Genomic DNA, 26412 nt, shown 5'->3' on the forward strand with positions numbered 1-26412 from the left:
TTATATAATATTCAAATTTTCTGGGTGACTTAAATTTTGGGTTTTCATGATCTGTTACCATAATCATCAGCATTACAAGAAAAAAATGCTGGAAAAAGATCCCTCTGTGTGTAATGAATCTATATAATATATGAGAGACACTTTTTGAATTGAATTACTGAAATCAATTAACTTTTGATGATATTCTAATTCATTGAGAAGGACTAGTGTATATATACTGAGCTTTGTTCTGGTGTTGTATATATGTACTGAGCTTCATTCTGGTGCTGTATATATGTACTGAGCTTGCTCCTGACACCGTATCTGTGCATTAGTCGGGAGAGTTGTCGCGGCTTACTGCGCACTCCGCACTGTCCTCCACCCTTCTGATGTGCACAGCCTCACTAAATGGGCTGAGCACGCTTAGGATATTGAATGTGCCCATATAGGCCTATACGTAATGGGTGAGTTTAACCCCTTAGTGACCACCAATACGCCTTTTCACGTTGGTCACTAAGGTGCCTTAGGCTAGGCTGGCGCCTTTTCACGTTGGCCCAGTCTAAGTCCTGCACGGGTGTCCCGTGCAGGCTGGAGCCGGGGCTCTGCTGTCTGATGACAGCTGGGCTCCTGCTCCAACACCCGCGATCGAAGTTTACTTCGATCGCGGCCGTTTAACCTGTTAAATGCCGCCGTCAATTTAGACCGCAGCATTTTTCTTGTTTACAGAGGGAGTGCAGGTCTCCGATGGGGTGTCATGGCAGCTGGGGGCTTGATAAAAGCCTCCAGGTCTGCCCTGGACATATGCCTATTAGGACGCGCCGGAGGCACGTCCTAATAGATTGCCTGTCAGATTTACACTGACAGGCAATAATGCTCTGGTAAAAAATAAATAAAAGTACACATATATGGTATCGCCGCGACCGTAATGACTCAATTAATAAAGTTAATATGTAATTTAAACCGCAAGGTGAACACCGTAAAAAAAAAACGCAAAAAACAATGGCGAAATTGCAATTTTTTTCCATTGCCCCCAAAAAAGTAATAATAAAAATGAATCAATAAGTCCCATGCATCCCAAAACAGTACCAATCAAAATTACGTCTCGTCCCGCAAAAAACAACCCCAAAAAAATCACTACATTGATGGAAAAATAAAAAAGTTACGGCTCTTGGAAAGCAACGATGCAAAAACAAATAATTTTAGTTCAAAAGTGTTTATTGTGCAAAAGTTGTAAAACATAAAAAAACCTCTACATATGTGGTATCGCCGTAATCATACCGACCCATAGAATAAAGATAACATGTTATTTACACCGCACAGTGAATGGCGTCAATTTAAAAACGCATAGAACAATGGTGGAATTTCAGGTTTTTTTTATAATCCCCCCAAAAAAAGTTAATAAAAGTTAATAAAAAAATTATATGTACCCAAAAATGGTGCTATTAAAAAAGTACAACTAATCCCGCAAAAAACAAGTCCTCATACAGCTAAGTAGACGAAAAAATAAAAAAGTTATAGCTCTTTGTATGCGACTATAGAAAAACGAATAAAATAGCTTGGTCATTAGGGCCTAAAATGGGCTGGTCACTAAGGGGTTAATATAATGTGTGGGCAGGTCTGTACGCTTATGTAATTATATAAATAGTGTGGCAATCCATACTAAAGCATTCTGGACAAGGAATTACTTTATTTAGAGTCCACTTCAATGTAGGGGGTATTTGGAATATCGTAATTGTTTTATTTTATTATTAGAATAATTTTCAATGGCGCGATACTCCACAAAACACCGTGACTCCCCAACCCCCCCCCCCACCGCCAACGGCACGTATGTCTTCGTCCGAAAAATAGGGAACCTGTTGTTAAAATTTGAATCCCAACCCTGGTTACAACAATCTAGCTGTCAGCGGAAGTGTGTATATATAAATGTAACGTCCAATGAAATAGGTCGAAAATACCTAACATCTTAGCTGCAAAGTGCAATGGAACAACTTACCCATCATGTGAAGAGCACTGTCTGGCATCACACCCCGACGCGCGTTTCGGCAGGAAGCCTTCGTCTTTGGCTCTTTGTGGCCTCTTATATGTACATGCAGCTTGTATGTTGTGACCTACTCCACATTCATTAGCTCTCTCCAGTCAATAGTCCCATCCTGTGTGTCACTCTATACTATGGTAATCATTTTAACTTGTTTGTTGTCTCATTGTCATTAACCCCTTAAGGACGTAGCCTAGTTTTGGCCTTAAGGCTCAGAGCCCATTTTTCAAATCTGACATATTTCACTTTTTGTGGTAATAACGTCGGAATGCTTAAACCTATCCAAGCGATTCTGAGAATGTTTTCTCGTGACACATTGGGCTTCATGTTCGTGGTAAAATTTGGTCGATATATTCAGTGTTTATTGGTGAAAAATTGCAAAATTTAGAGAAAATTTGGAAAAAATAGAATTTTTCAGAATTTTAATGCATCTGCTTGTAAAACAGACGGTTATACCACCCAAAATAGTTACTAGTTCACATTTCCCATATGTCTACTTCAGATTGGCATAGTTTTTTTAACATTATCTTATTTTTCATGGACGTTACAAGGCTTAGAACCTAAACAGCAATTTCTCATATTTTTAAGAAAATTTCAAAAGCCTTTTTTTTTAAGTACTTCTTCAGTTCTGAAGTGGCTTTGAGGGGCCTATGTATTAGAAACCCTGATAAAACACCCCATTTTAAAAACTAGACCCCTCAAAGTATTCAAAACAGCATTTAGAAAGTTTTTTTTAACCCTTCAGGCATTTCACAAGAATTAAAGCAAAGTGGAGGTGAAATTTGCAAATTTAATTTTTCTTGCTGAATTTCAATTTTATTAATTTTTTTTTCTGTAACACAGAAGGTTTTACCAGAGAAACACTACTAAATATGTATTGTCCAGATTCTGCAGTTTTTAGAAATGTCCCACATGTGGCTCTAGTGCGCTCATGGACTAAAACACAAGCCCTAGAAGCAAAGAAGCACCTAGTGCATTTTGAGGCCTCTTTTTTATTAGAATGTATTTTAGGCAGCATGCCAGGTTTGAAGAGGTGTTGAGGTGCCAAAACAGTAGGAATCCCCGAATAGTCACCCCATTTTGGAAACTACACCCCTCAAGGAATTCATTTATGGTTGTTGTTACCATTTTGACCGCACAGTTTTTTCACAGCACCTATTTGAATTGGGCTGTGAAATTACAAAAATGTAATTTTTTCCAATAAGATGTCATTTGTGATCAAAATTTCTTATTTTCACAGGGAACAAAATACCCCATTTTGTTGCCCAATTTCTCCTGAGTGCGGCATACCACATTTGTGGCGATAAACTGCAGTTTGGGCCCATGGGAGGCCTCAGAAGTGAAGTAGCGCTGTGTGTTCTTTGGAGTGCAGATTTTGCTGGTTTGGCTTTCGGGTGCCATGTCGCATTTGCAGAGCCCCAGAGGTATCAAAGCAATGGAAACCCACCAGAAGTGACCCCATTTTGGAAACTACACCCCTCAAGGAATTCATTTATGGGTGTTGTGACCATTTTGACCCCATAGTTTTTTTACAGAACTTATTTGAATTGGGCTGGGAATTAAAACAAAATTAATTTTTTCCAATAATATGTAGTTTTGGCTGAAAATTTCTTATTTTCACAAGAAATAAAATACCCCATTCTGTTGCGCAATTTGTCCTGAGTGCCGCAATACCCCATTTGTGGTGATAAACTGCCGTTTGGGCCCATGGGAGGACTCAGAAGGAAAGGACCACCATTTGGCCTACTGGTGATTTTCTGGTGCGAAGTCATGTTTGCAGAAGCCCCTGAGGTACCAGTACAGTTGAAACCCCCAAGAAGTGACCCTGTTTTAAAAACTACACCCTTAAGGCATTCATCTAGAGGTGTAGTGAGCATTTTTACCGGAGACATACACCCCATAAACTGTAATATGTGTTCTCCCGGGTATGGCAATACCCTCAATGTGGTTGTTATCAGCTGCCTGGGCACACAGCAGGGCTCAGAAGGGAAAGATAATGGGGGATAAGCTGTGCGGAGTACATCAGGGTAAGTAGAATTGGGGTAAATTATAAATCAAGGGATGTATGATAAATTTTAAAACACTCTTTCATACAGAGCTCTGGTTTTTCGGGACACGCGCTACATTGATATATTGTGTCCTCCCTTATACCCCTCTTATAGCAGACTTTGCACCTCTTTTGACTTTTTCCCTTCTTGCCAGTTTGGGGAACTTCTCCTGGAAAGTGCTGCCCTGGTGCGATGCGTGTGGACTTGCTTCCAGAAGTACTGGGTGCCCCCCCCTTCCTGGTCCCTAAAGATTAGGTTCTTGATTACCACCTCTTGAAATTCCAGGAAAGTTCCCCTCTGGCCTGTACATCGACGTAGCACATACACATTGTACAATGCCATCTGTATGATGTGCACGGCCAGCTTCTTATACCACACCGCATGGCGCTATAGGGCTTCAGGACTTGATCTGACAAGTCCACCCCTCCGATGTACCTATTGTAGTCCAGGATGCAGTCTGGTTTAGGGGTCTCTGTACTGGTACCTCGTACAGGTACATGGGTACTGGTGTGACATCTCTCTTGTCCTTGTACTTGACACACAATATGTTGCTGCTAGAATGTGCCCTGCGCTCACCCCTTCTTGTTTGGCCTGAAGAGTCTTAGGGAGGCCTCTCAGATTTCTTCTAGCAGTGCCACATGCCGCAGGACTGGAAGCGAGGCAGTTGAAGAGTGGGACGCCGGTATAAAAATTATCCAGGTAGAGGTGGTAACCCTGGTCCAGCAGCACCAAATCCCACACAATTTTTGCATTAACTCCCAGTAAGGGGGGGCATTCTGGGGGCTGAATACTGGTGTCCTTCCCTTTATATATCCTAAATTTGTAAGTACACCCTGATGCACTCTCACACAGCTTATACATCTTCACACTATACCTTGCCATCTTACTCGGCAGGTACTGGCGGAATTGAACCCTCCCTTTAAAATCCACCAAGGACTCATCAATAGAAATACACTTCTTGGGGTGTATGCTTGGGAAAACCGGGCACTGAAACGGTCTAATAGGGGTCTCCGTTTATACAAACGGTCAAAACTGGGGTCATCTCGGGGTGGGCACGGCTCATTATCAGTATAATGTAAGAAGCAAAGTATTGCCTAATTTATTTATTTTTTTAGGTTCCAGTTCAGTTCTGAAGTTGCTTTGAGGGGCCCATATATTAGAAACCCCTATCAAACACCCCATTTTAGAAACTAGACCCCTCAAAGTATACACAACAGCATTTAGAAAGTTTATGAACCCTTTAGGTGTTTCACAGGAATTTAGAGCAAAGTAGAGGTGAAATGTACTTTTTTTTTTTGTCAGAAAATCCACTTTATACCATTTTTTTTATAACACAAAAGGTTTTATCAGAGAAACGCAACTTAATACTTATTACCCAGATTCTGCAGTTTTGAGAAATATCCCACATGTGGCCCTAGTGTGATAATGGACTGAAGCCCCGGCCTCCGAAGCAAAGGCGCACCTAGTGGATTTTGAGGCCTCTTTTTTATTAGGCACCATGTCCGGTTTGAAGAGGTCTTGTGGTGACAAAACAGTGGAAACCCCCCAAAAGTGACCCCATTTTGGAAACTAGACACCTTGAGGAATTCATTGTAGTTTTCTTGGGGTGCATGCAGCTTTTTGATCAGTTTTTATTCTATTTTTAGGAGGCGTGGTGACTAAAAAACTGTAATTTTTTATTCTATTTTTTTTTACAGCGTTCACCGTGCGCTATAAATTACATATTCACTTTATTCTGCGGGGCGATACGATTATGGCGATACCATATGTTTATAGTTTTTTTTATGTCTTATGGCGTTTGCACAATAAAATACGTTTAGTAAAACGTATTTTACTAAATGACGGTCGGCAACGGGACGGTCAGCTTCATCCGGGAAAGGATGTTGCTGGCAGTTCAATGAGGAGCATTGTAAATTTTGCTCTGATTGCAGGTACACGCACGAGTGCTCCGGTTGCTGAGGCGCCCATGGTTTGTCCTGATGCTTCAGGAAGCATAAGGGCAAGCAGGGGGATGTTGAACAGAAAGGGGGCGACGCCGGTGAGGGTGGAAAGGATGCTTCTTATTTGGGTACACCCTTAAAAACGGAAGGTGGCGGATTTATTGTTTCTGGGTTTTGCGGAGGGTTTTCGGATTCCTTGTACTTCTGCAGTACGGGATGAGGTGTCCCGCAATTTGTTGTCTGCTTTGGTGCGGCCTGATTTAGTTACGGATAAATTGATGAAAGAGGTGTCTTTGGGCCACATGGTTCCTGGTTTGCGGGTTTCCCCTTTGGGTTTGGTTCCAAAAAAGGTTAACAAATTCCGCCATATACATCACTTATCATATCTGGAAGGGGAGTCGGTGAACGATGGCATCGATCCTAACCTTTGCACAGTTATACTTCGTTTGATGCTGCGGTCGTTTGGGTTCGCAAATACGGGAAGGGCTCCCTTTTGACAAAAACCGACATTGAAGCCGCGTTTCGTTTGTTGCTGGTGCAGCCGGAGAGTGTTTGTTTGTTAGGTTGCTGTTGGCAGGGTGGATATTTTGTTGATTGTTGCCTCCCGATGGGCTACTCCATTTCTTGTACTTATTTTGAGATGTTTAGCACGTTTTTGGAATGGGTGGTTCGGAGTGAGACGCAGGTGCCGTCGGCGCTGCGCTATATCGACGATTTTTTTGTTTATCGGTCCTCCAGCTACATATGTGTGTGCAGTGTTGCTGCATAAAAATGGAAAAGGTGGCGATTGACTTTGGTGTACCGCTGGCGCCCGAGAAAACTGAGGGACCTACGACGGTCATCAAGTTTCTGGGGATAATTATTGACTCGGACAGACTGGAATGTCGTTTGCCTGAAGGTAAATTGCTAGAATTGAGAGAGTTGGTGGCTAGTGCGTTACGCAGGAAGAAGATTCAGTTACGGGACTTGCAATCCTTATTGGGACGTTTTTTGCATGTAGTATTAAAATGCCAATGGGGCAGGTTTTTTGTACGTGGTTGGCTAGTGCAACCGCGGGGGTTCATTCTCCCCATCATTTCGTGAGTTTGCCCTGTGAGTTGAAAGCGGGTTTGTTGGTGTTGGGGGAGTTTTTGCAAAGCTACAATGGTCAGTCCGTTCTCATGTATAGGCCAGTGTCTAGTGTGGATTTGGAGCTCTTTACAGATGCGTCAGGTGCTTCTCGTTTTGGGGCATATTTCCAGGGGCAATGGCGCGCGGATGTCTGGCCTAGTGCATGGCGTGAATGTGGTTTTGTCCGTAATTTGGCTTTGCTAGAATTGTTCCGATTGTGGTGGCTGCGGAAATCTGGGGTGATTGTCTGAGAGACAGGAGAGTGCCTTTTGTGTGTGATAATTTGGGAGTGATTCAGGCCATCAATGCGCAGACGGCAAATTGCCCTCCAGTTGTGCGATTATTGCGGCATTTGGTTTTGAGGGGGCTGGTGTTGAATTTGTATTTTGTAGCAGTTCATGTTCCACGGGTGCTTAATTCAGTGGCTGATTCCCTCTCTCGTCAACAGTGGGACAGGTTTCGTATTCTAGCGCCGGGGGGGAAAATCATGGCATTGCATGCCCGGAGCATCTTTGGAAGGTGGTATGACGGTGGTGATGTCGTTAATTAGACGGTCAGTTAGTGGGGTTACATGGAAGAGGTACAGTGTGGTTTGGCGGGTTTGGGAAGTTTTGTTGGGGAGTACTCAGGTGAGTATTGAAGCCGTGCTTGCTGTATTTTATAGGTAATTCTTACAGTGAGGGGGTGTCTGCTTCGGGGGTCTCTCTGCATTTGTCTGCATTAGCTTTTTGGTTAAGACTCAGAGGGGAGGAGGACGTGACTAAGTCTTTTTTGGTTAGGCAGGCGATGAAAGGTTTTAGGAGGGGTTCCGTGTCTAGGGATTATAGGAATCCGATATCTTTTGATCTCTCTGAATCTCTTTGTGAGCATTTGCAGTCTGTTTGTGTGTCGGGGTTTGAAGTACAATTGTTTATGCTGGCTTTTTCTTTCTTTCTTTCTTCGGGGCGTTCCGGATATCGGAATTGGTGGCGGCAAGTAAGCGGGTATCTGGGGGTTTATTGTTCACGGATGTTGAATTGAAAGGGTCCTCCCTGTCATGCTTGCTACGCAGATCAAAGACTGACCAAGCGGGGAAAGGTTTTTTGGTGCGCCTACATGCGTTAATAGGGTATAGGGTATGCCCGATTCTCTGTTTTCAAGATTTTTTGACCGTTAGGCCTGAGGGGCCAGTATCCTTGTTGGTTCATGCAGATGGCCTATAGTTGTCAAAATATCGGTTTGTGCAGGTTTTTCGGAAATGTATCCTGTTGTCTGGGTGGATGGGAATGGGATATAGCTCTCACTCGTTTCGAATTGGCGCAGCTACTGAAGCTGCCAGGTGGGGTTTATCCCCGGCGATGGTCAAAAGGATAGGTAGGTGGGAGTCGGACAGATATAGGATTTATCTCCGGCCTAATTTGCTTTAGGGCGGTTGGGGTGAGTTATGTTGTAGGTGTGGATTGATTTGCTTACCTTACTATTGTTATGTGTTTTGTTCTAGGTGTGGGCCCCTGCTTGGTGTGGATAATGGGGCACTCATACGTGCACTGCGGAGGTGTCCAGGCTGATGTTCGTCCGGCTGGACGCCAGCTGGGCTTGGACCAGTACGAGGTTCAGGTCAGATGGTTGGGTTTGAGGGGCATGCTTTGGTGCAGGCTGTTGCCGGAGCTTCCGTTTTATGCAGGTTTGGATAGGGCACCTGATATTTTGGTCATTCACCTTGGCGGAAATTATTTAGGAATGAGGTCGTCCAGGGATGTTAAGTTGGACCTTTTGCGTTTGTGGTCCTCATTTCCGGGTCTTATCATCATATGGTTTGACATTGTGGCTCGCAGGGTGTGGAGACAAACGTGTTCAGTGCAGAGTTTGAAACCGGTTAGGGCAAAGGTTAATAAAGTTGTGGGATAATTTGTGGCTCGCAATGGTGGTGTGGTGGTGTGCCATAGGGAGTTGGAGGGGGCCGAGGTCGGCTTTCTTCGGTCTAATGGGGTCCGTTTAAATGATGTGGGGTTGGACATGTGGACTCTGGGCATTCGAGACGGTTTGGAAAAATCCCTGTGTTTGTGGAGGGACGTTCATGTGTAAGGTATCACACATGAATGTCATGGCGGTAGGAGAAGGGGTCTTTGAAGGCACGTAATGGAGAACAACATATGACATTGTGGGAAAAGAACTCGGCCATTTAACCCTGGGTAGTATCGTAGGGGCTGGGGAGTGGTTACCTAGCTTGTTTCATACATTCCTGATGGGCAGGGTCCCCAGGAAGAGTAGGTCTTGGAGATGGTTGGTGCCCTCAGGTCAGGTGCAGTACGGCTGTAGGACAATAAGTTCCAGACCTGACAAGGAAAGGATGGAGTTAAAATATAATGCCTGAAGTGCCTCCAAGGATACTTTAACAGGGGAATGTTTGCAGAATAGAGCAGGATGTTAATTTATAGAGTGTTTGTTATATTATGGTTATGCTATTTGATTGCATTTGAGTATTTTTGTGTATAAATGGCTGCTGTGGCCTTTACACCAATTTCAAGTTGTGGGCCCTTATTGGGTTACTGTTGGTGGGAAGTCATAGATAGCAAAGGCATCAAACATACCTTAAGACAAGCGGTCAGGTCACTCATAGGGGAGTTAACCCCCCCCCCCCGCAGATGGCACTCCCCAGTAGATGGCACTTCCCTGTAGATAGCACCACTGTAGCACCCTGTAGGAGCGGAATCCCTCTGGCCGGGGATTCCGATTCAAGAGGAGCCGTTGACGTTACTGTGACATCTCCTCTTAGCTGCCATTACAAAGGAGGTAGTAATAAAGTTAAATAAAAAAACACCAACACAGAAAAAATATTCCATTGAAATAAAAATCCCCCACAAGACCCTTGTGGGTGTTTTTATTTTCAATAAATTGGTTGTCATCTAAGTAGTCTTCGAATCCGACATAGTCTAATAACCAAGCCTGTAAAAAAAATGCACACAAAAAAACAATAGTAACACTAAGGGTATGTTCACACGGCCAAATTTCAGACGTATACGAGGCGTATTATGCCTCGTTTTACGTCTGAAAATATGGCTACAATACGTCGGCAAACATCTGCCCATTCATTTGAATGGGTTTGCCGACGTACTGTGCAGACGACCTGTTATTTACGCGTCGTCGTTTGACAGCTGTCAAACGACGACTCGTAAAAATACAGCCTCGTCAAAAGAAGTGCAGGACACTTCTTTCAGACGTTTTTGGAGCTGTTTTCTCATAGACTCCAATGAAAACAGCTCCAAAAACGAGTTGGTAAAAAAATGAGTTGGTAAAAATGCGAGTTGGTAAAAAACGTCTGAAAAGCAGGGTCTGTTTTCCCTTGAAAACAGCTCTGGATTTTCAGACATTTTGGTTGACTACGTGTGAACATACCCTAAGGGTATGTGCACACGTAGTGACCAAAAACGTCTGAAAATCCAGAGCTGTTTTCAAGGGAAAACAGACCCTGCTTTTCAGACGTTTTTTGACCAACTCGCATTTTTCGCTGCGTTTTTCGCGCCGTTTTCGCAGCGTTTTTTACGTCCGTTTTTGGAGCTGTTTCCATTGGAGTCTATGAGAAAACAGCTCCAAAAACGTCCAAAGAAGTGTCCTGCACTTCTTTTGACGAGGTTGTATTTTTACGCGTCGTCGTTTGACAGCTGTCAAACGACGACGCGTAAATAACAGGTCGTCTGCACAGTACGTCGGCAAACCCATTCAAATGAATGGGCAGATGTTTGCCGACGTATTGTAGCCCTATTTTCAGACGTAAAACGAGGCATAATACGCCTCGTTTACGTCTGAAAATAGGTCGTGTGAACCCAGCCTAAGTAAAAAAGCAAAACCATTATCATACTTACCTTCCTGGGTCTTTGACAGTAGACTCTAAGCTGTCATTGGTTAGTTTACATCACATTGGCCCGGGTTACCTATGTTCATTGGCCTACTTTTAAACCCCATTCACATGCAGAAGAAATAAGTCTGCTTCATTTTTATTCGGCTAAGCGAAAAAAATCCTCTAGAATAATGAGCATGTTCATTATACTCGTAGAATAGCAGTGGGTTCGTTGGAGTTGGAGATATCAGGAACTATTCCTCTTTTCATCTACACCTGTTTACACCTGTTTTAATAAATCTCCCCATGTCTTGTATAGCTGAATGGTATTCCCAGCCCAACACTGGCAGCTGCGTATGGCCTGCGGTGGGCCTGTGTGCTTAAAAATGCTAGGGCTGATTTTAGGTCCCAGTCCGTCCATGTCCACATATATGGTATCACCAAACCAGGGAGAACACTTTTAACAATTTTTTGGGTGTGTGTCTCCAGTGGCACAAGCTGGGCGCGACATATTTGCCACTGAAATGTCATATCTGGGGAAAAACTGCAATTTTTACTTTGCACCATCCGCAGCACAATCATTTATGGAAAAGACCTGTGGGGGGGGGAATGCTCACTACACCCCTTAATTAATGCCTTGAGGGGTGTAGTTTACAAAATGGCAACACTTCTCAGGAGTTTCTTTTATTATTTCACATCAGAGCCTCTGCAATTGTGAACCAATACTTTGTAAATCGCCAAATTAGGCCTCAATTTCGTATGTTACTCTTTTACTCCTGAGCCCTGTTGATCGTCCAGGCAAAATATTAGGGTCACATGTAGGGTGTTTCTAAAACCGAGAAACACAGCATAATAATTAGAGAGCTGTCTTTTCATAGTGGCACAAGCTGGGCACCACATATTGGCATATCTATGGAAAAATTGCTATTTTCACTCTGCAACATCGAGTGTACACTAATTTCTGTAAAACACATGCGAGGTTAACATTCTCAGTACACCCCTAGGTGAATACCTTGTGGGCTGTTGTTTCCAAAATGGGCTCACTTCTGGGGGGTTTCTACTGTTTTGGTGACATAGTGCCAAAAAACCAATCCAGCAAAATCTGCACTCCAATAGCTAAACGGCGCTCCTTCCCTTCTGAGCCCTACTGTGTTCCCAAACAGCAGTTTATGACCACATATGGGGTGTTGCCGTACCATAGAAATTGCTTTACTTATGTTGGGGTGCATTTTCTCCTTTTATTTGTTGAGAAAATGAAACATTTTGAGCTAAAGCTATGTCTTATTGGAAAAAATATATATTTTTATTTTCACTGCCCAATTCTAATAAAATCTATGAAACACCTGTGGAGTCAAAATGCTCACTACACCCCTAAATTAATTACTTCAAGGGGTGTTGTATACGATATGGAATCACTTTTTTGGGAATTTTCACTGTTTTGGTCCCACATTGGGCTTTGCAAAAGCGACATGGTGCCAAGAAACCAATCCAGGAAAATCTGTGCTTCAAAAGCCAAATAGCGCTCCTTCTCTTCTGAGCTCTGCCTTGTGCCCAAACAGAAGTTTATGACCACATATGAGGTATTGCCGTACTCGGGAGAAATTGCTTTACAAATACTGGGGTTCTTTTTTTCCTTTATTTGTTGAAAAAAAGAAAAGTTTTGTGCTAAAGCTACATCTTTTTGAAAAAATGTAAAATGTTTTATTTTGACTGCCCAATTCTAATTAAAAACTATGAAACACCTGTGGAGTCAATGCTCAGTTCACCCCTAGATTAATTCCTCAATGGGTGTAGTTTCTTAAAATGTGGCACTTTTCTTGAGCTTCCACTGTACTGGTCCTTCAGGGGCTTTGCAAATGCGACATGGTGCCGAGAAACTAATCCAGCAAAATCTGTGCTCCAAAAGCCAAATAGAGCGCCTTCCATTCTAAGCCCTGCCGTGTGCCCAAACAGCCGTTTATGACCACATATGGGGTATTTACATACTCTGGCTGGAGAAGTTGTTTTACAAATGTTGGGGGGCTTTTTCCTCTTTATGCCTTGTGGAACTTGATTTTTTTTCTAGCTAAAACATCTTATTGGAAAAATGTAAATTTTTTTATTTTCACTGCCCAATTCTAATAAAATCTATTAAACCCCTGTGGAGTCAAAATGCTCACTACACCCCTAAATTAATTCCTTTAAGGGGTGTAGTATACTAAATGGAATCACTTTTTTGGGAATTTTCGCTGTTTTGGTCCCACATGGGGCTTTGCAAAAGTGACATGGTGCCAAGATACCAATCCAGGAAAATCTGCACTCCAAAAGCCAAATAGAGCGCCTTCCATTCTAAGCCCTGCCGTGTGCCCAAACAGCCGTTTATGACCACTTATCGGGTATTTACATACTCTGGCTGGAGAAATTGCTTTACAAATGTTGGGGGGCTTTTGCCTCTTTATTCTTTGTGGAAATAGTTTTTCTTTTTAGCTAAAACGACATCTTACTGGAAAAATGTAAATGTTTTTATTTTCACGTCCAAATTGTAATAAAATCTATGAAACACCTGTGGGGTCAAAATCCTCACAACACCCCTAGATAAATTCCTTGTGGGGTGTAGTTTCCAAAATGGGGTCTTTTTTGGGGGTGTTTCCTTTGTTTTGGCATCACAAGACCTCTTCAAACCTGACATGGTACCTAAAATATAATCTTATAAAAAGAAGGCCCCAAAATCCACTAGGTGCTCCTTTGCTTCTGAGGCCTGTGTTTCAGTCCATTAGCACACTAGGGCAATGTGTGGGATATTTGTAAAAACTGCAGAATCTGGGCAATGAATGTTGAGTTGCGTTTCTCTCGTAAAACCTTCTGTGTTACAGAAAACAATGAATTAAAAATGAAGTTCTGCAACAAAAAAAAATTTAATTTGTACATTTCACCTCTACTTTAATTCTTGTGAAATGCCTAAAGGGTAAATAAACTTTCTAAATGCTGTTTTGAATACTTTGAGGGGTGCAGTTTTTAAAATGGGGTGATTTATGGGGGATTTCTAATATATAAGGCCCTAAAAGCCACTTCAGAACTGAACTGTGTTGCAGTACAGACCCATCACTCACTTTCCTTTTCCCAGGACACCAGCTCTTCGTGACGATGCCCAGGAACTCTGGAGTATTGGCACGTCCTGTCATCCAGCAGCTGAGGTACACAGCTCTCCTGCACATAAGCGTCCCGTGTCTGGCGGCAGTGCACTCTGAGCTCCCTGGTATCAAGTTGTTAGTCACATCCGTTTAGGGGAAAGCTGGGTGACATGTCCACCATTACAGCTCCTACAGCTGTTCCCCCCAGCAGTCTTCTTATTCTGAACAGCAAGTCTGCCGAGTTATACTGTAAGATGTGAGATATTGTGTAACATGGCACTTTTGCCATTCAGGTTTCTGGGAAAGATGGATGACAATACATGCAACAGTTGTAATGGTGGACATATTTGCTATCATCCAGCTTTTCCACAAACACATGACAGGCTAAGTTTACATCTCGTTTTTACTGTACATCTGGCGTGCACGTTTTGCCGTGATATAGCAGTGTCAAAATGTGTGCCACGGCGTGCACATTGATTTTTATGGTCAGGACGGATGCCCTAAAGCCTCATGCCCACGACCGTTGTGCCACTCGGCCCGTTTTTGACTGCATCCGAGTGGTACACAATAGTCTTCACGGACCCGTTCACTTTAGCGGGTGAAAAATGGTCCGAGTCTCCGAACGGAGGAAAGATATAACATGTCCTATCTTTCCTCGGATCACTGACGGGACTCGGATGGCACACACGGTCGTGTGCATGATGCGTAATGGTGTAGTTGTGCATGCGTTTTGTGTGCTTACGTTCTTTCCTTATTTTTTTCCATGTACTGAGAAGCGTAGTCTACTACGCTTTTCAGTACCTTTCCAAAACTTATACCACACGTATAAGTTTTTATTTGTATTGAAGTCAATGGCGACATATAGACGACGTATGCAATATTAAACCCTACGTTTGCATAAGTAAAACGCAGGGGCGTAACTAGGAAAGACTGAGCCCCATAGCAAACTTTTGACTGGGGCCCCCCCTCCCCTGGGTGACACACAACCCCCCACATGTAGATAGTGCCTTTTTTACAGCCCCCCCCTGTAGATAACGCCATACAGCCCCTTCTGTAGAGAACGCCATGCAGGGTCCCCCCCCTGTAGGTAACTCCATGCAGAGACCCCCCTGTAGGTAACACCATACAGAGTCCCCCCCCTGTAGGTAACACCATGCAGAGTCCCCCCCCTGTAGGTAACGCCATACAGAGTCCCCCCCTGTAGGTAACGCCATACAGAGTCCCCCCCCTGTAGGTAACGCCATGCAGATTCCCCTCCTGTAGGTAACGCCATACAGAGTCCCCCCCCTGTAGGTAACGCCATGCAGATTCCCCCCTGTAGGTAACGCCATGCAGAGTTCCCCCCCTGTAGGTAACGCCATCCAGAATCTATGTCCCCCTGTAGGTAACGCCATGCAGAGTCCCCCCCCTGTAGGTAGCGCCATGCAGAGTCCCCCCCCTGTAGGTAACGGCATGCAGAGTCCCCCCCCTGTAGGTAACGCCATGCAGAGTCCCCCCCCTGTAGGTAACGCCATGCAGAGTCCCCCCCCCTGTAGGTAACGCCATGCATCCCCTCTCCACAGGATAGGGGATACATGTGTGATCGCTGGCAGCGATAAGGAGAATGGGGAACTGAAAGTCCCCTGAAGTTCTCCATGACTAACCTCTGACTTCCGGCGTCTGCGCAGCTCAATAAAAATGAAAGGAGCGCTGGTCACGCATGCGCACAAGCGCGACCGGCGCTCCATTCATTTCTACGGAGCTGCCGACACAGACCCCGGAAGTCCGAGGTATGTGATGGAGAACTTCAGGGGACTTTCAGTCCCCCATTCTCCTTATCGCTGCCAGCGATCACACATATATCCCCTGTCCTGTGGATAGGGGATACATGTTTTTTGTTTAATGGCAGAGCGGGAGATACCTCCTTGCTCTGCCGTAGTGTTCAGTGGCGTCGCGCTGTAGCAGCCATAGTGGCTGCTAGGGGAGCCTCCGGCCATGCCGCGGGCCCCGTAGCGGCTGCTACGGCGGTAGTTACGCCACTGGTAAAACGTATACGTTTTTGTCACCACATATGGAAAATCTTGACTTTACAAAGTTTGATTTGGCTCAAGAACAAAAAAAGTAAACGTTTTTAGAAGTAAGAACAGACACAAACATATAAACGCGTATACGACGCATACTACAAAAAAACGTAACCCTATGTTACAAATGCATACGTTGTAACTTTAATAACGTATACGTCGTCGAATATCACAAACGTGTGCACAAAACGAGATGTGAACTTAGTCTAAGTAATATCTGAATTGAATTTTTAACAACCTGACAGGAGAGGACAAATCAAGGACTTAGTCATTACAAGAATTATTATATGTCGCATCATCCACACAGACCCTGGTGTAGAAAAAGTGCCTTCATTTTATCTAGTGTGAAATTAATGGCAGTGATGTATGTCGTGACAGATTTACCATGTGATGTATGTCGTGACAGATTTACCATGTGATGTATGTTGTGACAGATTTTCCATGTACATGTGTGATCATAAATTTGTTACAACATATGTCAATAAATTAGCCGAGCGTTCACTTAGATTTTGACTAAAATGAAGCCACCTGTGGGTCAATAACTTAACCTGAGGATGTGTACCCATCTATTGTAATTGTGTACTTACGTACATGGGGGGCAACCATTGGGGCAAACACAGGGAGGTTATTGGCTCATGTGGAAAGGAGATATCTGTCTATTTGTAATATGTGGGCGTGTATTATGTGTGTTACATCTGGGCGTGTTTACTTCTTTTACTAGCTGGGCGTTCTGACGCCCAGCTTCTGGCAGTGCAGACACAGCGTGTTCTCGAGAGATCACGCTGTGACGTCACTCACTTCCTGCCCCCGGTCCTGCATCGTGTCGGACGAGCGAGGACACATCGGCACCAGAGGCTACAGTTGATTCTGCAGCAGCATCGGCGTTTGCAGGTAAGTCGTTGTAGCTACTTACCTGCAAACGCTGATGCTGCTGCAGAATCAACTGTAGCCTCTGGTGCCGATGTGGCCGACACGATGCAGGACCTGGGGCAGGAAGTGAGTGACGTCACAGCGTGATCTCTCGAGAACACGGCTGTGTCTGCACTGCCAGAAGCTGGGTGTTAACGAACAGAAGTAGATGATGTTGATTCGTCAGCATCATACTCTCGCATTCCTAACGCCCAGCTAATAAAAGAAGTAAAAACGCCCCGATGTACACACATAATACACGCCCAGTTGTACTTTTACTGTAAACACGCCCAGTTGTACATTTGCAAGCCTCATTTGCATAAATACAAAAATGGTCATAACTTGGCCAAAAATGCTCGTTTTTTAAAAATAAAAACGTTACTGTAATCTACATTGCAGCGCCTATCTGCTGCAATAGCAGATAGGGGTTGCAAAATCTGGTGACAGAGCCTCTTTAAATAGCCAATTATTTTGGCAATATATGGGTAACCCCTGACTAACGAAGAGTCACCCTCCAGCACTCAGGAGAGGAAAACCCCCCTGTGGAGTAAACCTCTAGGGAAACCATGGCTGGAGGATTGCCCTTCCTCTGGGCTTAGGAGGTTAACGCCAACTAATAATTCATCATAAACAGTGGTAGAACTGTGATCTTGGGTGAATCGGCTTCACATCCAGGTCCGCGTCTTGTGGGGTTGTAAAACTCAAGGTCCTCAGGCGCATTAAATATGGCGCTGCACGTGGTGATATGGTCTTTTATAGAATCTTCATTCATGGGTTTTTATTACATAAACACAGTTTTCATGGTTCCTACAGGTGTTTAATACTGATACATGCATGTCTCATTCATTATGAAGTCACGCAGAGAATTCTGAAGTATTAACCCTTTAAAGACTGCCTATGTGCCTTACTACAGAGACTGTAAGGGTATGTGCACACACACTAATTACGTCCGTAATTGACGGACGTATTTCGGCCGCAAGTAGTGGACCGAACACAGTGCAGGGAGCCGGGCTCCTAGCATCATACTTATGTACGATGCTAGGAGTCCCTGCCTCTCCGTGGAATTACTGTCCCGTACTGAAAACATGATTACAGTACGGGACAGTTGTCCTGCAGCGAGGCAGGGACTCCTAGCATCGTACATAAGTATGATGCTAGGAGCCCGGCTCCCTGCACTGTGTTCGGTCCGGGACTTGCGGCCGAAATACGTCCGTCCATTACGGACGTAATTAGTGTGTGTGCACATACCCTTATAATGCACTTGTCACCATTCAGACCCCACTCATAAGACGTCTTAATAAAATATATATACGGCGCTATCGGGCAGCGGTTCCCGCAAGCGGCAGTGCAATTGCGCCTCGGTGATAGTGCGGGCTCAGGAGCTGAAACCGCACCATCACCACCGGGTGGCAGCTGTATGTTACAGCTGACACCCTGATGTAACGTCTAAGACCGGAGCTAGCCTCCGATTCGGCCGATTAACCCCTTAGATGCTGTGTTTAATAGAGATCGCAGCATCTGAAGCGTTTTTAGACACCGGCACCCCAGCAACGTGATCACTTGGTTGCAGGTTTCTGCTATGGCAACTGGAGGCCTGTCAGTCTGCCAGCTGCGGAAGCCTTCTATGCCTCGCTCGGAGACAGAGACTAAAAGGATTCCGGTATGGACGGCTAGATGGAGACGGCTGTGCAGTGGTGTCTACTGTACGTTACAGTTGACACACTGCTGTAACGGCAGGAACTGGCGCTAGCTATGATTCCTGCCATTAACCCCTATATGCAGCAAATGAAAGCGATCGCTGCATCTTAGTGGTTTGTAGCAAATCGGCAGCCCTGCCATATCCCTAGTGGGACTAAAAAAAAAGTGTAAAAAAAGTAAAAATACAAATTTAAAAAAATAAAAGTTTCAAGCATTAAAATTAAACACAATTGCCATTTTTCCCTTATCAAGCCATTTATTATTGAAAAAAATAAGCAAACCATACATATTTGGTATTGCCTCGTCTGTAACGGCCTAAACTATAAAAAACTTGTTTTTTTTTATCCCGCTTTGTGAACGCCCTAAAAAAAAACTAAACAACATTGCCAGAATTGCTGTTTTTTGGTCACTTTGCCTTCCAAAAATGTAAATAAAAAGTGATCAAAATTTTGCATGTAGTCAAAAATGGTACCTATCAAAACTATAGATCGTCTCGCAAAAAAAACTAGCCCTCATGCAGTTCCATCGACTAAAAAATGTAAACGTTATGGCTCTTACAACATGGCGACAGAAAAAAATACATTCTTTTTACAAAATTTTATCGTGCAAAAAGTTGTAAAACGTAAAAAAGTGCATAACTTTAGTATCACCGGAATTGTACTGACCCGCAGAATAAAGTTAACATGTAATTTATAAAGCGTGGTGAACGCTATATAAAAAAACAACTAGAAAAACTATGCCAGAATTGCTGTTTTTTGGTCACCTTGACTCCCAAAAAAAAGGGTAAAAAGTGATCAAAAAGTCACATGTACCCCATAATGGTAACAATAAAAACTACAGCTCGTCCTGCAAAAAAACAGCCCTCATACCGCTACGTCTGTGAACAAATTAAAATAAGTTAAGGCTCCAATAAGTCAGGAAATACAAAATATGCAGTTGTGCAGGCACGAGGGGAACATTTTTTCTGTTTTCAAGCAGTGATTTATCAAGGCCCTAAAATTAGGGAACCAGGAAGGGGAGGACTCAAACATATCTGCTGGAAGCGAGGGTGCCCGTATTATACCAGGACAACACTTTCCAGCAAAATTAGCCAAACTGCAAAGGTTCAGAGTGTGGACCAAAAGGGGGATAAGAAAGGACACCATTTATCAGTGCGACACCGGCCTGTGCAGAAAGGATTGCTTCACAGCGTAACACACATCTATGGATTATGTTATTGTTTTTTTCGCCCCATTATTATACCACCTGACTATGCCCCTGATGTACTCTGCCAAGCTTACATATGCTCCCACATTGTAAACTAAAATACCAGTAAAACTCCAAACAAAACTACTACCAAGCAAAATCCACAGTCCAAAAGCCGAATGTTGCTCCCTCCCTTCTGAAACCTACAGCGTGCCCAAACAGCAGTTTACTTCCACATATATGGCATCGCCAAACCAGGTAGAACCCTTTTAACAATTTTTGGGGTGTGTGTCTCCAGTGGCACAGGTTGGGCACAACATATTTGCCACTGAAATGTCATATCTGGGGAAAAACTGAAATTTTTACATTGCACCATCCGCAGCACAATCATTTATGGAAAAGACCTGTCTAAATAAAAAATGCCTTGAGGGGTGTAGTTTCCAAAATGACATCACTTCTCAGGAGTTTATTTTATTATTTTACATCAGAGCCTCTGCAATTGTGAACCAATACTTTGTAAGTCGCAAAATTAGGCCTCAATTTCGTATGGTACTCTTTTACTCCTGAGCCCTGTCGATCTTCCAGGCAAAAGATTAGGGCCACATGTAGGGTGTTTCTAAAACCGGGAAACACAGCATAATAATTAGAGAGCTATCTTTTCATGGTGGCACAAGCTGGGCGCCACATATTGGCATATCTATGGAAAAATTGCCATTTTGACTCACTCACTACACCCCTAGGTGAATACCTTGAGGGGTGTCGTTTCCAAAATGGGGTCACTTCTGGGGGGGTTTCTACTGTTTTGGTCCCACAGGGGCTTTTCAAAGGTGACATAGCGCCCAGAAACCAAACCAGCAAAATATGCACTACAATAGCCAAACGGCGCTCCTTCCCTTCTGAACCCTACTTTGTGCCCAAACAGAAGTTTATGATCACATATAGGGTATTGCCGTACCATAGAAATTGCTTCACAAATGTTTGCGTGCTTTTCTCCTTTTATTTGTTGAGAAAGTGAAACATTTTGAGCTAAAGCCATGTCATATTGGAAAAAATATATATTTTTATTTTCACTGCCGAATTTTAATAAAATCTATGAAACACCTGTGTGGTCAAAATGGGATACAATGGGATCAAACATGCAAGAAAATCCAGTAATAAGGTAAGTGAAATTGCACAAAATAGATAAAGTCTCACATACCCATGGTAAATAAGCAGAGTGAATGCAGCCAAGGTCCACCCCAACGCGCGTTTCGGCGCTAATGCCTTCGTCTGGGGGTGGTGACCACTTTACTTTACTTTACTTTAGTGAATTGCTATTTGTAAACTTGACTATAACGGATTCACATGCGGTAGGTTTTGTTGCAGAAGTTTAGTGTGAATCCACGGTAAAGATTGGCTTCACGATCAAGGTTTGCAAGGTGAAATATGTTAATTTAAGTAAATTCCATAGCAAATTGTGTACAGCCAAATCTGGGCATTGAAGTGAAAGTGCTACTGTCTTTTTTTGAGCCAGCAGCATTCAGATTTGAGAAGTGTAGATTTTTTTTTTTTATTTGATAAATATTCAGTTTAAATAGTTTCGAATTTTTTCATATATTTGAGATTACATCAACTGTATAAGGTGCTTCAAGTACCTTTTTGCTGTTGCGTATAAGAAAGCCCTTCTCTCATTGTATAGATCCATCAGGTGAATGTAACCCTGATCTCCGGCTTCGTGGTCACCAAAAGGAAGGATATGGATTGTCCTGGAATCCTAATCTTAGTGGAAACCTACTTAGTGCATCTGATGACCATGTAAGTCATTTTCGTTTGTTTTGTTTTCCTTGTTTTAAAATCGCAATGCTTTATACTGAGCCCCCACTAAAATATTGTAAGGTGTTCACAAGCAGGGCAGTCTAGCTTTACTTTATTATAGCAGATTTTTTTTCTAGAATTGCTTTTAGATTCTTTTGTTTTATAGGTACATTTATGTCACTGCAGAATTAATTGACCTGATTAATACATGTTTTTTTTAACCTTGCAGACAATTTGCTTGTGGGATATCAGTGCAGTGCCCAAAGAGGGCAAGGTGGTTGATGCCAAGACCATTTTTACAGGACATACTGCCGTGGTGGAAGATGTTTCCTGGCACTTACTACATGAATCCCTATTTGGATCTGTAGCCGATGACCAGAAACTCATGATGTACGTGTTGTACTCGTCTGGTAAAATGTGTGACTTGAATGAGTGTATAAATGTCATTAAGAAAAAAAATCCATATTCTCTCCATCTTGCTCCTTCCTGTGTTCTGTATTTTATTTGGATATTTATTTTTTGGAGACGGTGTGCAGAGGAGATTTAAACCTTTAAAAAGTCTACATTGTGCTGTTCAGTGGGGAATTTGCTATTTTTCCCTAACATGTTACAAAGTTTTCTATACACTCCTCAACGTTGAAATTGCAACACCAAGAAGGGCAAGCTATAAGGTTGTGCAAATCAAGGAAGCAGCAGGTGTCGCTAAGATCTGCAAGTGATCACATTTTCAAGCACCGAGCTCCAATCTGTGGCATGTGGGACGAGCATAAAAGCCAGACTGAAAGCAAAGTTTTTTTTAACCACATGATACCTCAAAAATCAGATCAAGTGGTGTGGGATGATTGTGCGATGCCTCCTCTTCGTCGTTGTAAGAGTTATCGTCACTTGTCGCAAACTGACAGGGACAGAATCTTTGAACTGAGAGGCCTTGGTTTATTACTATCGCTACGAGCCTAGGCAGAGATGTCAGCACTGCTCAACATTGTGTGTCCCGTAGGCTGGGGGAACAACGAACTGGAATGACAGCAAGACTAGTCTGATTGGAAGAATGGCGCGTAGTGATCCATTCTGTACTGCAAGTGAAATTGAACGTCACATCCGAAGCCTAGGGCGGCAACCAGTGTCGACACAAATATCAGAAGGCGTTTGCATGACATTGGGCTACGAGCCAGACGTCCAGCTACAGGTGTTCCATTGACCACACGCAAACACTCTCAAAGGCTATCAAGACCAGTTAATGTACCCAAAAATTATGTAATTAAAAACTATTTTGTCATGCAAACAAGCCCTCATACAGTTATGTTGACTGTAAAACACAAGCAGCTTTTTGCCATCCAAGTGCATGGGACTGAGCTGCAGTACCAGCCACAGCCACTATCTGTGCCTGGTGAGCAATGAAGAGGACGAAGCACCACGGCCACTTCAGTCAGCTGATCGTGGGGGATTTTAATCCGCCCCTTACCGATCTGATTACCTATCCTAAGGATAAGTCATCAAAATCCTAGGAAAACCCCCTTTTAAGCAAATTTCTGCCCAGTTTTACATGTGAGTCTAGCCACTGATGTGGATTTCAGGCTAATGCATTTGCTTTTAGTCACAAGATCAGTAGCGATCACTGGTTTATGAGGCTTTGTTTATAATGAGTCAGGAATGAAGTGGCGGTAATTGTCAAACAGTGGAGAATGGTTTGGTGAACAAGGTAAGGTAAAATGTGGCCGCAGGGCTGCCCCGACCGATGTTCTAATGACCCAAAGTAACTGCGTCATAGGGATATCTAAGGCTGGTTTCAGACTACTATAATGTAGTTGTATGTTAACATTTGTATTCCGACCTAGAGATGGAGAAGCTAGATATCTGTTTTATGGTTACCGACCAGGTCCCAAGGTTTATGGAATTTGAAATCTTCATTGTGTTTATCCTTTTGCCTCACTGTTCCTATTCTCTCTGTTGTAGATGGGACACTCGATCAAACAACACATCAAAACCAAGTCATTCTGTGGACGCTCACACAGCTGAGGTCAACTGCTTGTCATTTAACCCCTATAGTGAGTTCATCTTAGCTACTGGGTCTGCAGACAAGGTAATACAATCATTCTCTTAGGCCTTTCTCAAACATTTACATTTTGGTGCAGTTTTTGCTGGAGTGGATGCTAAACAGAAGAAACGTATAAAGGAAAAACTTTCCATTTTTTTTTAGTCAAGTTTTGTTTTTAGCTGAATATAAAGCCCATAAAGACTACAATGTGAGCACCACTTTAGGGCTTGTCCACACGTAACGGAATTGCTACGTATTTTCCATCTGGAAATGCGGGTGGAAAATACGCAGCAAAGTGGTTGTGAATGCTCAAATGTCATCCACACGCTGCATAAAATTTCAGTCTTGAAATTCACCTGCGCTGCATATTCTTCTTTCCGCAGCATGTCCATTGCTGCTGTGGAAAGTGGACTGAATTGCTGCGTTTTTCAGAGGAGATATCAACATTACACAGGCTTGAAAAAAAAAACGTAGCAATATAAATGCATGAAAGGGTGTGGTTTTTCCGCAGCAGGTTGTCTGCTGGTTTTCACGGAGATGCTTCAGAACTTTTCTGAAGCAATTTCGTTACGTGTACAAGCCCTTAGGCTCCATTCACACAAGCATATCCGATTGGCATGCATTATTCACGCACTCGCAAATTGAATTGATGTGCAAATCACGCATTGCACACGGATGTGCATGCGTAACGCACCAATATAGGACATGCAGTGAGTTTCACTCAACGGACTCTCGCTGCATGAAAACCCCTGCATGTGTGAATGGCCCCATTGAAACCAATGGATCCGTGTGCTGCACGTGATTTCCATGCGCAGCACACGGACGTTATTCACGTTCGTCTGAATGAGCCCTTAGGCTTTATTCAGACGAATTGGAAATACGTGCGTGCAACGCGCATGATTTGCACGCGCGTTGCACGGACCTATATGTGTCTATGGGGCCGTGTAGACATGTCCGTGATTTTTGCTCAGCGTGAGTCCGCTGAAAAAAAGTCACGACATGTCCGTTCTTTGGGCGTTTTGCACGCATCACGCACCCATTGAAGTCAACGGGTGCGTGAAAACCACGCATGCCGCACGGAAGCACTTCCGTGCGAACTGCGTGATTCGCGCAAGAGCTGTCAAAAGGATGAATGTAAACAGAAAAGCACGTGGTGCTTTTCTGTTTACAAACATCCAAACGGAGTGTCTTTTAGATGAGCGAACCCGGACAACCGAACCGAACTTCACCGGGTTCGGTCGAACTCGTTTTGGCCGAACCCGGCAAAAAAATGGCCGGTACGCGACGTCAGGAGATAGTCACTGTTCAGGGTGCTGAAAGAGTTCAACTGTTTCAGCACCCTGGACAGTGACTTCCGATCCCAATATACATGAACGTGTAAAAAAAAAAGAAGTTCCTACTTACCGAGAACTCCCGGCTTCTTCCTCCAGTCTGACCTCCCGGGATGACAATTCAGTCCAAGTGACAGCTGCAGCCAATGACAGGCCAAGCACAGGCTGCAGCGGTCACATGGACTGCGGCGTCATCCAGGGAGGTGGGGCCAGATGTCAAGAGAGGCGCGTCACCAAGGACGCGTCACCAAGGCAACGGCCGGGAAGTTCTCAGTAAGTACGAACCTCTTTTTTTTTTTAACAGGTTTCTCGATATTGTGATCGGAATTCACTGTCGAGGGTGCTGAAAGAGTTACTGCCGATCAGTTAACTCTTTCAGCACCCTGGACAGTGACTGACGTCGCCTAGAATCATCTCTATGATGGCGGCTGCGCGAAAATCACGCAGCCGCGCATCATACACGGATGACACACGGAGCTGGCAAGTGATTTTTGCGTGCGCAAAAACGCCACGTTCGTGTGAATCCAGCCTTAGAGGGAGTTTTAATCACTGAATTTGCAGTGCTCCATAGATTATGCTTTTCTAGAACAGAGTTAACAGAAAACAATGTATTTGAACAATGTTTCTGGTTAAGCATGTATAGATATTTACATGCAAATGGCGCAGGAAATTGCACACCGCATAGTTTTTGTCAATCTAAAATGTATGTAATGCGTTAATCTGCAATATTTCAGTTGACTAATTTTGATTTGTTTTTATAGTTTTGGTATTGCTTAGTGTGTTTTTTTGTAACAACTTTTGGAGTGAATTGATTTGCTACCTATTAACACATTTTTGCTCTATCAATAGACTGTGGCATTGTGGGATTTGCGTAATCTGAAACTGAAGTTACATTCTTTTGAGTCCCATAAAGATGAAATTTTCCAGGTATAGATCAGTAATTCTTAGTGAATTCTGTTTAAACTGGCATCAGCAAGATGTGATGGATGCCAAATTCTAGTATATACAGGATAACTTTATTGCATCGTCTTAATTTACCTGCAGGTACAGTGGTCCCCACACAATGAAACTATATTGGCATCTAGTGGTACTGATCGGAGGTTGAATGTCTGGGATTTAAGGTACGACGCAGTGCTTCAACACCTGTTTACTGACCGTCATTAGTTTAGAATGTTTTCATGCGACTTGTATACAGGGAATATTGAATTGTAGGTTTTGTAATGAATTTAAACTAATAGATTAGGGATTTGCACAATTGATGTCTATTTTACATGCTGATGCGTTTCGATAGGAGTGTGGATGTGTGGAATTAAAATTTTGCATTGTTGCCCTGCATGTGTCAAGACTTTCTAGATATCTGT

The 26412-nt window shown here is 43.4% G+C and overlaps 1 protein-coding gene across 1 annotated transcript in view; it reads left to right on the top strand.

The window, feature by feature from the left end:
- The first annotated feature begins 6773 nt into the window (after positions 1 to 6773).
- LOC142733358 (histone-binding protein RBBP4-A-like) overlaps positions 6774 to 26412 on the top strand; it is a 153759-nt gene continuing 134120 nt past the window's right edge. Inside the window, exons 1-9 of the mRNA XM_075849522.1 lie at positions 6774 to 6900; positions 8593 to 8708; positions 8927 to 8966; positions 14033 to 14164; positions 21513 to 21685; positions 21915 to 22075; positions 23639 to 23765; positions 25901 to 25978; positions 26096 to 26172. Coding sequence (XP_075705637.1) covers positions 6774 to 6900; positions 8593 to 8708; positions 8927 to 8966; positions 14033 to 14164; positions 21513 to 21685; positions 21915 to 22075; positions 23639 to 23765; positions 25901 to 25978; positions 26096 to 26172 — 1031 coding nt within the window. The remainder of the gene's footprint in view (positions 6901 to 8592; positions 8709 to 8926; positions 8967 to 14032; positions 14165 to 21512; positions 21686 to 21914; positions 22076 to 23638; positions 23766 to 25900; positions 25979 to 26095; positions 26173 to 26412) is intronic.

This window comes from Rhinoderma darwinii, unplaced genomic scaffold (genome assembly GCF_050947455.1).
Source record: "Rhinoderma darwinii isolate aRhiDar2 unplaced genomic scaffold, aRhiDar2.hap1 Scaffold_94, whole genome shotgun sequence".
In the NCBI taxonomy this organism is placed as follows: domain Eukaryota; kingdom Metazoa; phylum Chordata; class Amphibia; order Anura; family Rhinodermatidae; genus Rhinoderma; species Rhinoderma darwinii.